General features: G+C 46.7%; 1 protein-coding gene and 1 long non-coding RNA gene across 5 annotated transcripts; one reads left to right on the top strand and one right to left on the bottom strand.

Moving 5' to 3' along the window:
* Positions 1–191: 191 nt before the first annotated feature.
* LOC128902004 (uncharacterized) lies at positions 192–1,716 on the bottom strand. Its single transcript, XR_008463567.1, has 3 exons — positions 1,504–1,716; positions 872–1,127; positions 192–328 (listed from the first exon to the last, which is right to left on the bottom strand). It is a non-coding gene; the product is annotated as an uncharacterized LOC128902004 (long non-coding RNA).
* A 90-nt stretch (positions 1,717–1,806) lies between these two features.
* Positions 1,807–8,685, top strand: LOC128902003 (zinc phosphodiesterase ELAC protein 1-like). 4 transcript variants are annotated; one of them, XM_054184254.1, is made up of 5 exons: positions 1,807–2,045; positions 2,176–2,482; positions 3,083–3,261; positions 4,649–5,116; positions 5,732–8,685. In XM_054184254.1, the coding sequence occupies exons 3-5, from the start codon at positions 3,105–3,107 to the stop codon at positions 6,193–6,195; spliced, it is 1,089 nt and encodes a 362-aa protein (XP_054040229.1). In that variant the 5' UTR covers positions 1,807–2,045; positions 2,176–2,482; positions 3,083–3,104; the 3' UTR covers positions 6,196–8,685. The 4 variants fall into 4 exon arrangements, with proteins under 4 accessions (XP_054040229.1, XP_054040230.1, XP_054040228.1 ...); XM_054184255.1 differs by having other exon boundaries at positions 2,176–2,517; XM_054184253.1 differs by having other exon boundaries at positions 1,808–2,045; positions 2,176–2,398; positions 5,732–8,684.
* Positions 8,686–12,562: the final 3,877 nt, after the last annotated feature.

The raw sequence follows: 12,562 nt of genomic DNA, 5'->3' as shown, positions 1-12,562 counted from the left end.
TTGTTATAAAGGTTTGTATGTTCCTGAAGCATATGCCCGCGTGCCAATAATTGACATGTAGAGGAAGACAATTAAAATGTTGTATCTAAATAGATTTTAAAACCCAGATGTGACTCCGCGCCTAAGTTCTTGGTTATGTTTGTGAACAGTGATGTTTCATGATGTTGTGTTTGTTTTCCGAGCCTAAAACGAAACGACACTTCACGTGCGGGTCGGTGTTTAACAGGTTTCTTGTGGTAGGTGTGTGTCTTCTCTGTACTGTTGTTTCCAGCGCGCTGTTTGGCGGGAAGGGGCAACGTAACCCTTTGTCGCACTCCTCTGGTGGTAACTGTAAAGATAAATGATAACACCTTTTAGTTTTTCATTAGCAGCCCTATTTGGTGACTGCTCCTGTGGGAGGGTGGGGATCACTGTTGTACAGCCACAACTGCGAATTTTAGTTCAGCTGACTCTGGGCCTAATTAAACCCCAGTTGTCGTCTTTCATTTGCTCCGGGTCTTCTGGACTTCAAAGGTGCAGGTTTGAGCACCCCTGTTACTGGGATAAAAGGTGTGTATGAGACTCTGGGGTCGGACCGCAGGAACAGCACGGTTTGGACTCCCGTTCTGTCTCGGCTATCAATGCTATTCCTGAGTTTAAGAAAACCACTGTTATTTTGGGACTCTTTGAGATGATGTGTACTGCTGTCCCGTTTCATAACAGCCGTATGCAATAGTCAGGGACCGGTGTTACATTGAATACTGGAGCAAGGAGAAAATCTAGAGCAAAGCTTTAATTGTACCCGCTTGACAGCTGAACTTGAGCAATGTAACTCCGTTGCCGCCGGTGAAGGGACATCTAATTCTGCGCGCATCTACCTTGACCTACCTACCTACTCCCGAAATACCCATCACCATGGCATCGGAACGCCTGCAGATGTTCTGGCTGAAATTCAGCGTTCCTCTGCTCCGCTGGGAGACGTGCCAGCAGCCAGACGGTGCCCGGGGAATCCGGTACCTGGTGGCAGGATTGGACCGTGGCTGCAGGTGGTGTCGAAAGCTCTCCCCCATCGGCGTCTGCGCTCCCCTGGGCGGGACGGGGCTCGCCCAGCGCCTTCGGCTTTGACTTGCCCATCCTGTAGTTCCTTTCTAATGGAAATGGAAATAAAAACACTTTTAGGACTACAGAAGCGTTTTGTCAAGGAATAAAGTGTCAAAATAACGTACATTTATTTCTATCTTAACCGTATCTACCTTAAACAAATAAACGTTAAGTTTGCTGGAGCACTGCTGAGAACAGCTCTGGCTCACTCTGTCCGGGTTTATACCTGGGAGGGTCGTTGCTCAGCTGAAACTAAAATTGCATTTAAATGTGAACTGGTTGGGGTTTTATTTTCCCTCCTTTATAATGTTGTAACTCTATGGAAACGCGTGTTCTGGTCTTCTATTTTCTTAGTAAAATGCATTCCCTTTGCCTAAACCACGTTTGATTTTCTTTATTCCGGCGGAAAAAAAAAAGAATTACAAAAATAAGGCTTGAGCTCTACCGAGTTGCCGCAAGCACCGACGTTAGTTATAGCGGGGTCCCCTCAGGCCGGCCTGGCCCCGGGCCCTCCGCAGGCCCCGGCCCCGCCGTCGCCGCGGCTCTTCCCGGCCCGTGAGGGCGCTGAGGCGGCGGGGACCGGGCCGGGCTCCGCCTGCCGCCGCCTGGGGGAGGGAACCCGGGCCGGGCCTGGGCCTTATTTTCTGACCAAACCCCGGAGCCGCCTCCCTTCCCCGCGGCCCAGCGGCCTCGGCTCCCCCCTGCCCCGCCGCGGGCCCTTCCCCGCAAGCCCTGCCGGGGAGCGGCGGGCGGAGGCGGCGGGGCAAGGCCCGGCGCGGCCCGTGAGGTGCCGCGGGAGGGGCGAGGCCTGGCCTGGCCCCGCGTCCCGGCCCCGGGACGCAAACCCGGGGAGTTACTGCGAGACCAGTCATCCGGGAAGGTGCTAATCTGCTTTTACGCTGAGGAAAAGGAAGCCAAATGTTTATTTCTGCTTTTTTAGGGGGTGCGATGATGGCATTTATCAGGTAATTACGTGTTGCACCTTGGTGTGCTCGGGAGGGCACCAGGGAGGAGGGCTGCTCTCCTTCGGAGAGCTGCGGCACCTCCTCTGAAAGCAACTAAACCTGAAAAATCGGTAATTCTTTTGCTTGAAAGGTATCTGAAGCTGTTGAGGCACCCGGAGGCTGAAATGAGGTGGAAATAACGTCTGAAAAGGAGGTAGGAACAAGGTGTGGGAAGACTGAGGCTGGAGAAGGCACAGCCCGAGACGGCGTCGGAGTTGTGTGGTTGGACGTTTTGCTCCTAACGCAGCTTTCCCAAGGTCGTCCTGCTCCTGCCGGCCAGCCGGGCTCCGCGTCCGGATACGTGAACGACGAGGGTATGGCAGCTCATCCCATAGATCCTCCTGCTGCAGGAGTGTCCCGTGATCTGTCACGCAGCCTTCAGGCCACGTAAACGTCTGGTAGTGGTTAATTTTTCACTTAACACCGACGAGAGGTAAAACACGGATGGCTTTCAAGGGTGCCGTTGCAAAGGCGAAGCACGTCAGGTCGCTCCAGCCTCTCGCGGTCCCTGAAGTTGTTTTGAGGGGAGCGAATCTTCCCGCTCTGCGGCACTGGGCTGCCCACCCTGACGTCCAGTAACGGCGTTTGAGCGTCAGCAGGGGCTGTCCGGGGTTAGTCATTCTGAAAAGGCTGTTAGAGGAAAGCACGTGCAGGAAAATTCAAAGTTTAAATAAAGTGAAGAAGAAAGAACTAATAGTGGGTTTAAAGATTAGAGCATTTCCAGCTGGATAGGGCAATTTTTTTAGGTGACGAACAAAGGTCTTATGTTTGGGCTGTGTGTTTGCAACCTTCCGTTGACATAAAAAAGAAATGTGCTGCTTGCAAATATTATGTTGTCTGAAAGTCACGTCCTACTTCGGGGAGGTTTTATTTTTATTTTTTAAGGCAAGGGGAATTTGATCCTCACAAAGTACATAGTATGCCATGAGGGAAAGCGAAAACGTTTCTTTCCCAGCATAAATACGTATGTTCAGCAGCTCCAAATCTCTTTTTTTCAGGTGGCATACCGACGTATTCAAAATGTCGATGGACATAACTTTCCTCGGCACAGGCTCAGCCTATCCCTCGCCAACAAGAGGAGCGTCGGCGTTAGTGCTTCGCCGGGAAGGAGAGTGCTGGCTCTTCGACTGTGGAGAGGGAACTCAAACACAATTCATGAAGAGCCATCTCAGAGCAGGTTTGTGCTGTTGGGAGGTATTGTGATGAGGGGAGGGGAAAAGTTTCATGAGATCTAAACAAAATACTTTGTCCTCCTGCTGACGGTATTTGAATACATGCTAAACATGCCTGAGCATCTGAAGGTGCCGCGTATGGGTGGCAGTTGCTGAACCTGCCGTGCAGTAATCCTCGATTGCCCTTTGGTAAAGAATTGTGTTCGGGAACCAAACTCTCCTGAATTAATTTCTTGGGCTTTGTAATTTCAAACGTGGACCACAGAGCAGCTTTAAACTGGCAAGAGTTTGTATTCGTCTGAAGGCAGCTCTAGACAACACCTCCTGCCAGTCTTCTGTCAATAAATATTATGCTTTTGTTTTCAAGTAAAGTTGCGTGTATTCGTGGTGACTTTTACGTTTTGGCAAATAAAGTAGAAACCAGAGTTACCATCGGTCGCTGTGCTTTTACAGTCTACAGTGGCAAGAGCAGACTTTGGACTTCCAAGTTTTGACGATGGAATTATCAGTTATAAACAGAAAACCATCCTCCTGCCCCTCCAAAATCTGAAGCTATCAGACCAAGTGACTAGACTATTTTTTACTAAATTGTTCTTCAATCAAAACAAAGGGATTCTGCCCTTCCTATCGCCCGCTCCGAACAGATGCTGGAGAAAATGCCTTAGCACGAGGAAGCAGGAACTCAGCTAGCAGAGGAGACTTGAGGCAGCCTGATCAAAGTACACGTGTTTGTAAGGAGAGAAAATTCTGGGCTTTTTTAATCTAGCAAGGGCAGGGCCCGGTGCCGGGGAGCTGAAGTGAGACAAACTCGGATGTGAAACAAAGCCCAAATCTTTAAGTGCAATATTTCATCTGTTCAAAACAAACCAGTCAGGAACCACGGGGTTCTTGCTTTTTAAAAAACTTCAAAATCAAAACTGGAGGCTTTTTTTTTTTAATTGTGATCACGTCATGTGCTAGACTCAAAACTAGAAACGACACAAATTCCACTTTTATGTTTCTCATTAGTCTACAGGTTCCACGTAATTTATGAAAGCACAACCACTTTCCGGCACTTCTTTGCCTTTTAGTACGACAGATGTCACCAGTCAGTTCTGTTCCGTGCTTGTAGCACGTTTTGCTTAGAAGCATCTAAAACTTTTGTCTGAGCATTCTTTTCTTGACAAATCAAGCCAAAATAAACCTTGTGTGGACACTTATTGCTACCGTGGAAAAACAATTACTTTATGGCTTGGGATTTATTGCTTAAACGCTAGTTTTATTTTAATTTCCCTCCTTCCTTCCTTATTTCCTACTTCTTGCCAAAAAGCGATTATTTCTGAGTTGTTACGGTGTTGATTTATTTTCTTGTCCTTTCCTGGTTTGTTTTTCTTTTCCTGTTCTAATCGCTAGGCAGAATTACCAAGATTTTCATAACTCATCTTCACGGTGACCACTTTTTTGGACTTCCTGGCCTGCTGTGTACAATTAGCCTCCAAAGCAGCCCCGACCCAAACAAACCGCCTGTTGATATTTATGGACCAGTAGGACTGCGAAACTTCATCTGGAGGAGCATGGAGCTCTCCCACTCGCAACTTCTCTTTCCCTACACCGTTCATGAACTGGTACCTACGCGGGACCAGTGCCCCGCAGAAGAATTTAAGGAGTTTTCTTACTTGGACAGAGGTGAGGTGTCTCCCCAGGGAGCACAAGGGAGAATCCTCCACCTGGATCCCGTGGAAAACTCCTACTTGCTGGTTGAGGATGAGCAGCTGGTTCTGAAAGCGTTTCGCCTATTTCACCGCATTCCTTCCTTTGGCTTCGTGGTGGAAGAAAAGCCCCGGACCGGTAAACTCAACGTACAGAAGCTGAAAGACCTCGGTAACTACTTTGACTTATGTTTTCCTCTTTTTAATTTTTTTAAAGCCTAAATGCGTGTGTTCGAGCCGAGCAGTGACTCCGATTTTCAGCAAACGTAACAAAATGGGGTTCACAGGCAATTGAAATCTTTTCGTGACCTAGGGGTTCTAGCAAATTGGAGCTGCTGTATCTCTCCGTAATCCATTTTAATTCAATTTTCCACTTTCTATTGAAGACATTTTAATACTTCATGCCAGTGCAGCGGTCCGAATTGGTGTGTAACACTAACGCCAATTAATATTGCAGGCCGTTCTCATACTGGGAAGAGCAAACAAGTTCAGATGTTAAAGTTTAAAAAGCGCAACGTGGCATTCAGGGAAACATATGGCCGGTGTATTTGCATGATTTTATTGACTTTAATCTGAAGAATATCGCTTTTCTTCAAACAGACTTCCTGCTAACGTTACAAGCTCTTTATTTCTAATAAGTATGTGAAATATCAATTGCTGTTTGTATTGAGGTTGTATTTTTTCAGTGAGACGGCTGTATGTATAGTGTATCTCTTCTTAAGTGCTTTTTTTTTTAAACCTGATGCTAATGGTAATGCTTACGGACTCTTTTGCCTTTATGTACCAGGAGTTCAACCCGGTCCTTTATATGGGAAGCTGAAGAATGGAATGGCAATCGTTCTAGAAAATGGAGTAACAATTTCTCCGTCAGACGTCTTAGAAGACCCTATTCCTGGAAGAAAAATTTGCATTTTGGGGGATTGTTCAGGGGTGGTTGGAGATGCGGCCGTGAAGCTTTGCCGTGAAGCAGATGTACTGATACATGAAGCCACCTTGGATGATACCCAAGAGGAAAAGGCCAGAGAGCATGGTCACAGCACTCCAAAAATGGCATCGGATTTTGCAAAACTGTGTAAAGTTAAGAAACTGGTTTTGACCCACTTCAGTCAGCGGTATAAACCAGCTGCGCAGCGAGGGGAGGGAGACGCGGACGTCACCGAGCTGAAGAGACAGGCAGAGGCGGCGTTAGATGGTCAAGAAGTAACACTAGCTGAGGATTTTATGACAATAGAAATTCCAATGAAAAAGTAAAAATTGTAGTGTTAGCAAGCTCTGTATGGAGCCGTAAAGGACGGGGGCGTTGGCTGGTGCTTAAAAATAATGGTAGCGTTTCCGGTATCCAAATTCATTCTCTTCTGTGGATGCAGAGAACCATTGCAAACTGGAGAGAGTGCCAGGTACAGCTTTGTGAAGCAAGAAAAAAGGATAATCGAACACCTGGAACTTGGAATAAATTCGTAAGTGATGGTTTCAGACACCTAAACTCCCCAGAAACCGAATGCGTCGGCTGACGCAAGCCTTCACAGCCCGGGGTTTTCCCTTGGACCACAGATTCCTGGAGCAGAGCACTGGATCATTGGTCTTAATAGAGCCCTCGGAAAGGTTTGCGTTCTGCACCAGAATTTAAGATCTCTTGCCTGTTACAAGCCTTTGAAAAACAGTATTTTGTAACTGTTATCCCATTGCTGTGTAAGGGGACCATTCCACTGAAACGAATAAAGTATTTATTAAAGCAAGTGTTTGTAACTGGGGGTGTTGGCTCTGCTCGGGTGGAGGAGCTCTTATAATTCTCCCTTTGCATACGAAGTTTTCTCATAAATAAACAATAGTTGAGGCTTCCTGTCAGAAGTGAATCGCTCTGAACAATTTGATTCATTTAAAGCTCCGAAGCCTGACCTATTCCCCGCATCAGTAAAGTTTGGGAAGTATACTCTGGAAGTCTTCAGGCAGGTGACAAGCAGTCTTTCCTGAAGTGTTCCTCCAAGTGCATTTTCAAAGACAAATTATCCTGATAAAAGCATATTTCTATAAATACTCCTACGGGAGGAATTTCACTTGTTTCTGCGACGTCTTTATTCTTTCAATTAAGGGAGGTGTAGGCCAGCTTTATCTCCTTTTCTTGCCGCCTCAAAACAAACCAGAAGTTGGAATTTCCCAAATTTCCGCTCAGTTTTCTGGTCAGAAGTAAAATCGGTGTTTCTGAAAGATCTACCCTAAATATCTTTTCCCAGCATGGATTCCCGAAAGCTGAAACACTTTGTAGCTTTCTAATGAACACCGGAAACTCTCAGGTTTAAGAACAGCTGCGAGAGATCGTGCTTGTATTTTTGTTGAGTGGATGGTAATACAGATGGAAAATGAATTTATTTCAATATACCATTTCCCTCCCTGCTTTAAATGTAGAAGAACAGAGCTCCAAAAAAAGGAAAACCCTCCTGCTTTTTAAAAATCTTGTAAATGCTGGCTCAAAGGTGGTTTGCGCACGGTGGTAAACCTCTCCCAGCCCAAGCTGGGGACAGGAGGATGTTAAATCCTGCGGATAATTTTTCTGTACATTTCACATTTTCTTTGCTAAGGGCGTACTTGGCTGTAATTAAGCAACGGTCTTCGAAGAAAAAGAAAAAGAGTGTGTTTTCCTGGTGTTTGGCTGAACAGACGGAATTGAATCGGATGTCTTATCCCCAGCCTTCTGTCTTACCTGCGGTTACAGTAACTGAATCGCACCAATATTAATATTTTGTGCCTCAAGTAAGCATCAAGTGTAGAAGAAGTCTGATTTCTTCCCCCCCCCCCAAAAAAAAAATACTGAGAAGAGTTGCAAACTGTAAAAACATGACTTCTGGAGCAGAAACTCACCGATTTCCAGGAGTTCTCTCTTAAAAATGGTGTAAAGCGGGCAGAGGCTACAGATCGTGCCGGGGCACGTTCTTTCCTCCCATAAATTGTTTTTTCTTTTGTAAGATAGAAATTAACGGCAGGCGCCGTTACCGTGATACCCCACTCTGCTTTATGCAGTCAAAAGCTGGGCAGACTCCAGCTCTTCTAGAACAACTTCCTTCGTTGTCCTGACCTGCTCTGCTCCCACGCGGGAACAACCCCCAATTCCTATTTTTAAGCCATTCGCGAAGTTTAGGGAACAGCTTCAAGGCTGGAAATAAGAACAAGGGACAATCCAAAAGCTTATGCACCCTGAAATGTGTGCACCCGCCGCTGCGGCTCGTGCCGGATCGTGCTGTTCCAGAACTGGGTTACCCCTCCCGGCAGTACATATATTTTTGCATTCGCGTGGTTAATTAATTGCTGTGAATTCAGGAATCACTTCGGTTCCCATTCAAACGACGGCGGGTGTGGGTGAGATGAATCGCTGGGGGTTTTGTTGCGCGGAGTTGAGGTGTTTGTGCATTTTTTTGGGGTGGCAGTTTATTCGGCATGGATCATCCAGGGAGGAAATGCTCGTTTCATCGCAGCGAAGGAGACCTGCAAGCTGCCTGGTCTGTAGTGAACGCCGGATTAACTACATGGATGTCGTTTTTTTAAGTTATTTCTTTTTGGTATGTTGGTGAATGAGGGTACGGTTAGCGCTGGAGTTACGTGACGTTCCTATGTTTCCAATTTAATATATTTCAGTATTTATAATCGAGTTAGAGTTGTCTCCTTGTGACAGACCCGTGTGGTTTTGTTTCCCATGGTCCACTCTTCTCCCGAAGTCTGGATACGAAATTACTTCATAAATCTGACTGCTGGTGAGACTTGAATTAAATTAATGGGAACATGTGCGCCAGCGAGGACAGAAAAATTTGGACCATAAATTGTCTGTTTTCTCAATGAGTTTATCTTTCCATTAACCATTCGTTAATTACCAGAGAACAGAATTCCTTCGCGTTGAAACAGATTTGCCTGAGAGTATTCCGTCTGACAGCAGGTAAGGGACTCCAGTCTGGTCCCGGAGGGACCGGGAGGGTGTTTTAACAAGGTCTGGGTATGTAAATGAAGATTTTTATTTTATTTTTTTTTAGCTTTGAATAACTTATTTTAAAAATTCTTCTGCTTTCCTGGAGGAGTTCCTCTAAGTTTGGTTCCTTTTTTAGCTGGTACCGGCGGAGGGACTTGATAAACTGCGAAAGAAGCTTTTGATGTTACAGGAAAGAAGAGGAGGGAGGAAAGAAGAGGCGAAGAGCTTTGTGGCAGCGGAGATGTTCCTGCGTTCTACGTGTCCCGCGAACCGCGCGGATGAATGCGGACCAAAAAGGAGCGAGGGGGAATCTTCCTTCTGCTGAGATCCACGTGAGCTTGCAAAAAAGATGGACAAATAAGTTCCCCACGTGCCCTGAGCGTGGCACAGTCTGTGTCGAGGACGGAGAGCTCGAGATGGAGTCTGGGCTCGAAATCCAGCTGGGAAAAGGGATCCTGGATGCTGGAGGGGGTTCAGCCTTTGGAGAGGGGCTGTTTGCGAGGGCATGTAGCGCTAGGACAAGGGGCAATCGTTTAAACTAGAGCAGGGCAGGTTTCGATTAGACATTAGGAAGAAGTTCTTTCCAATGAGGGTGGTGAGACACTGGCCCAGGTTGCCCAGAGAGGTGGTGGAGGCCCCATCCCTGGAGACATTCAAGGCCAGGCTTGCTGAGGCTCTGAGCAACCTGATCTAGCTGAAGATGTCCCTGATCACTGCAGGGGGGTTGGACTAGATGGCCTTTAAAGGTCCCTTCCCACCCGAACCATTCGATGATCCTACTCTATGATACACCTCTCCCCGTGGCCCACGGTGGGACGCTTCATCTGGTTATGAAACACAGTCTTCATTTGGGAGCGTTTTTATACATATATTTTTTTAAACAGACTTTTAAAATAATTTGCTCTTACTGAATTATGTTCGTTTATAAGGAAAAGGGTATTAATTATTTACCTCGGATGGCTTCATTCTAGAAATCTAATTTCTGGCGAGGTGGTAGGACCGATCCAGGTCTCACTGAAATCGGTGGTTTGGCACATAGTCACTACAACAACTTAATGCATTTTTTATTAAGAATAAAAACGTATTGATTGGGATCTTGAGGTAGAACAAGCTACAGAAATTTGATGAAAGTAACATTTTAGGCAGGGGGGGAGGGAGGCAGGGATGGATTCTAAACCACAACATGTTAAATTGATCCTGCTCGTACCAGCATTTGATATTTGAAAAATGTTTGAGTTCAAAGGAGTTTAGGTGGTTTGGACACGGTACCCACCCCCAGCCTTTCAGAACTACCTTAATGGTCTGCAAAGGTCCTTCCCAGGACTAAGTGTTGCTGGAGCTGCTTGGGTTTGGATAAAGATGAGTCAGCAGCTCAGCGTCTTCCCTGGTGAAGCACCTGCCTGATGGTCACCCCGGTCCCTTACAGCTCCAGAGCAGTCACAGAATCGCAGAATGGTTTGGGTTGGAAAGGACCTTAAAGACCATCCCATTCCACCCCCTGCCCTGGGCAGGGACACCTCCCGCCAGCCCAGGTTGCTCCAAGCCCTGGCCAACCTGGCCTTGAACCCCTCCAGGGATGCTTGTGGACACCATGCCGAGCTTGGGGCACTGGAGACTGAGGGTGGCACCAGCTCAACAGCTTGTGCACCCCCAAATTCCACATTTCACCGTCCAGTTGAGCAGGACACCGTGACAACTGCTTTATGAACCTCGAAACAGACGTGTGTGTAAACACAAGAGAGTTACCGCGACGCAAACTGTACTTTTAAGATACCTAATGCAGATCCTTTCGGATTTAATACGTATTGTAGGAGTTAATGAATCACACTACCCCGTAACCCAGCTACAGAGTCCTCGCTGAGGATTTCCTTGTCGAATTTGCAGCTTGCTCCCACCTGCTTGTGAAATACGGTGGTAAATTGCACCCGATTTCCCAACACTTTCCACTCTTATAACCAAAATTTGGGGTTTTCAGCTGCCTGGTGAAAAGATGCTTAAAACGCAGCGTTAGTAACAGCATCCCGAGGGGATGTGGTTCATGGTATGCCTTGAAAGCCAACTAGGGCCCACGGAAGGAGATTTAACATATTATATTTAGACTTATTTTTTGCCATTATACAACCAATGGGAAATAAAAAAATTACACGGCTTCATGCTCAGCATTAATATTTTGCATCTTTCATCCCCATATTTGAGAAAATCGTCTGCCGGGTTCTGCAAGGGCGAGGAGGGAGAGACCGTGCTTACAAATGGTGAATTATTTAATGATTTTTTTTATATATATATATATTTTTTTTTTAAATGATACACCTTGGAGAGGGAGGGGAAGCGCTGGGCCGTACCTTGCCGGCGCAGAGGCAGCCTGGATTCTGCTGCCGTCCATGAGCCCTGCACGGGACGGGCTCCCCGCGGAACCGGAGGTCTCGGCTCCAATCCCGTAACGCTTCAAAAACTCTAGAAATGGGTAATTTGCAACGCACTCAGCAAATCCTGGTGCGGAGAGGCTTCAATTACATCTAGACCCAGGAAAAGAGGACAAATATAGCAGCTTTTCACATCACTTTTCATCACTAAGATCTTCTTAAGGATGTGGAAGTGACTGTAAATGACTTAAATCATGTGAGCAGGAAATTTTGGTATGGCAAGATAGCAATTTTTAAAAATTTCCATCGTTCTTACTTCTTATCAGAGCAGCTGCGCTAGCACACCAGCACCTTGCCAAACACCCCACTTATTTAGCGAAAATATATTGTGACGGGCAGCGGATATGGGATTTCGTGCGCCTTTTCCCTTCTGTTTTGTCTTCTAACGGTGGCCAAACATCACAAAGGTAGAAAGGTGTAACTTTCTAATTTAAAAAAAAAAAAAAACAAACAACAAACCAAACCCCAATCTTTTCTTTTTCAGCTGAATTCCTTGGGAGAGTTTGCTTTTTGCTGGATGAGGAATGGGAAAAGCGGCTGCACTTGCAGGGCTGTGAGGTTGTTGGGGTTGTTTGCAGGGCTTTGCATTTATGAGGGTTGTATTTCCCGTGCGATGCATTTCTGGGGGTTGCATTTCCCAGACCGTGTATTTATGGGGGTTGCACTTGTGGGGCTGTGCATTTGTTGGGGTGGCAGTTGCAGGGATTTGCGCTTACGGGGCTTGTATTTCCCCAGCCCTATGTTTATTGGGGTTGTATTTGTAGCCCTGTGCATTTGTTGGGCATGCATTTGCAAGGCTTTCAACTTCTGGGGGTTACGTTTTTGGGGTTTTGCACCTGTGGGGGTTGCATTTGTGGGGCTGTGGATTTATGGGGGTGCATTTGTGTGCCTGTGCATTTCTTGGGGTTGCGGTTACGGGGCCTTGCACTTTTGGAGATTGCACTTGTGGGGCTGTGAGTTTGTTGGGGATGCATTTGCAGGGGTTTCGTCTTCTGGGGGCTGCATTTCTGGGGTTTTGCACTTGTGGGGGTTGCATTTGTTGGGGTTGTGTTTGCAGGGCTTTGCACTTAGGGGGGGGGTGTATTTCCCGGGCCATATATTTATGGGGGTTGCATTTGTGGCCATGTGCATTTGTTGGGGTTGCATTTGTGGAGCTTTGCATTTGCGGGGCTATGAGTTTGTTGGGGATGCATTTGCAGGGGTTTCACCTTCTGGGGGTTGCATTTTTGGGGTTTTGCACTTG

Source organism: Rissa tridactyla, chromosome W (assembly GCF_028500815.1).
Source record: "Rissa tridactyla isolate bRisTri1 chromosome W, bRisTri1.patW.cur.20221130, whole genome shotgun sequence".
Classification (NCBI taxonomy): Eukaryota; Metazoa; Chordata; class Aves; order Charadriiformes; family Laridae; genus Rissa; species Rissa tridactyla.
The sequence above is the reverse complement of the archived record's forward strand: the minus strand, read 5'-3'. Positions and strand labels throughout refer to the sequence as shown.

Bases quoted from the DNA above. Each gene is read 5' to 3' on its own strand.
- LOC128902003 (XM_054184254.1), top strand. From the start codon at position 3,105: ATGTCGATGGACATAACTTTCCTCGGCACAGGCTCAGCCTATCCCTCG. The intron at 3,262-4,648 runs GTTTGTGCTGTT...TCTAATCGCTAG, and splicing joins GAAGAGCCATCTCAGAGCAG to GCAGAATTACCAAGATTTTC. The intron at 5,117-5,731 runs GTAACTACTTTG...TTTATGTACCAG, and splicing joins ACAGAAGCTGAAAGACCTCG to GAGTTCAACCCGGTCCTTTA.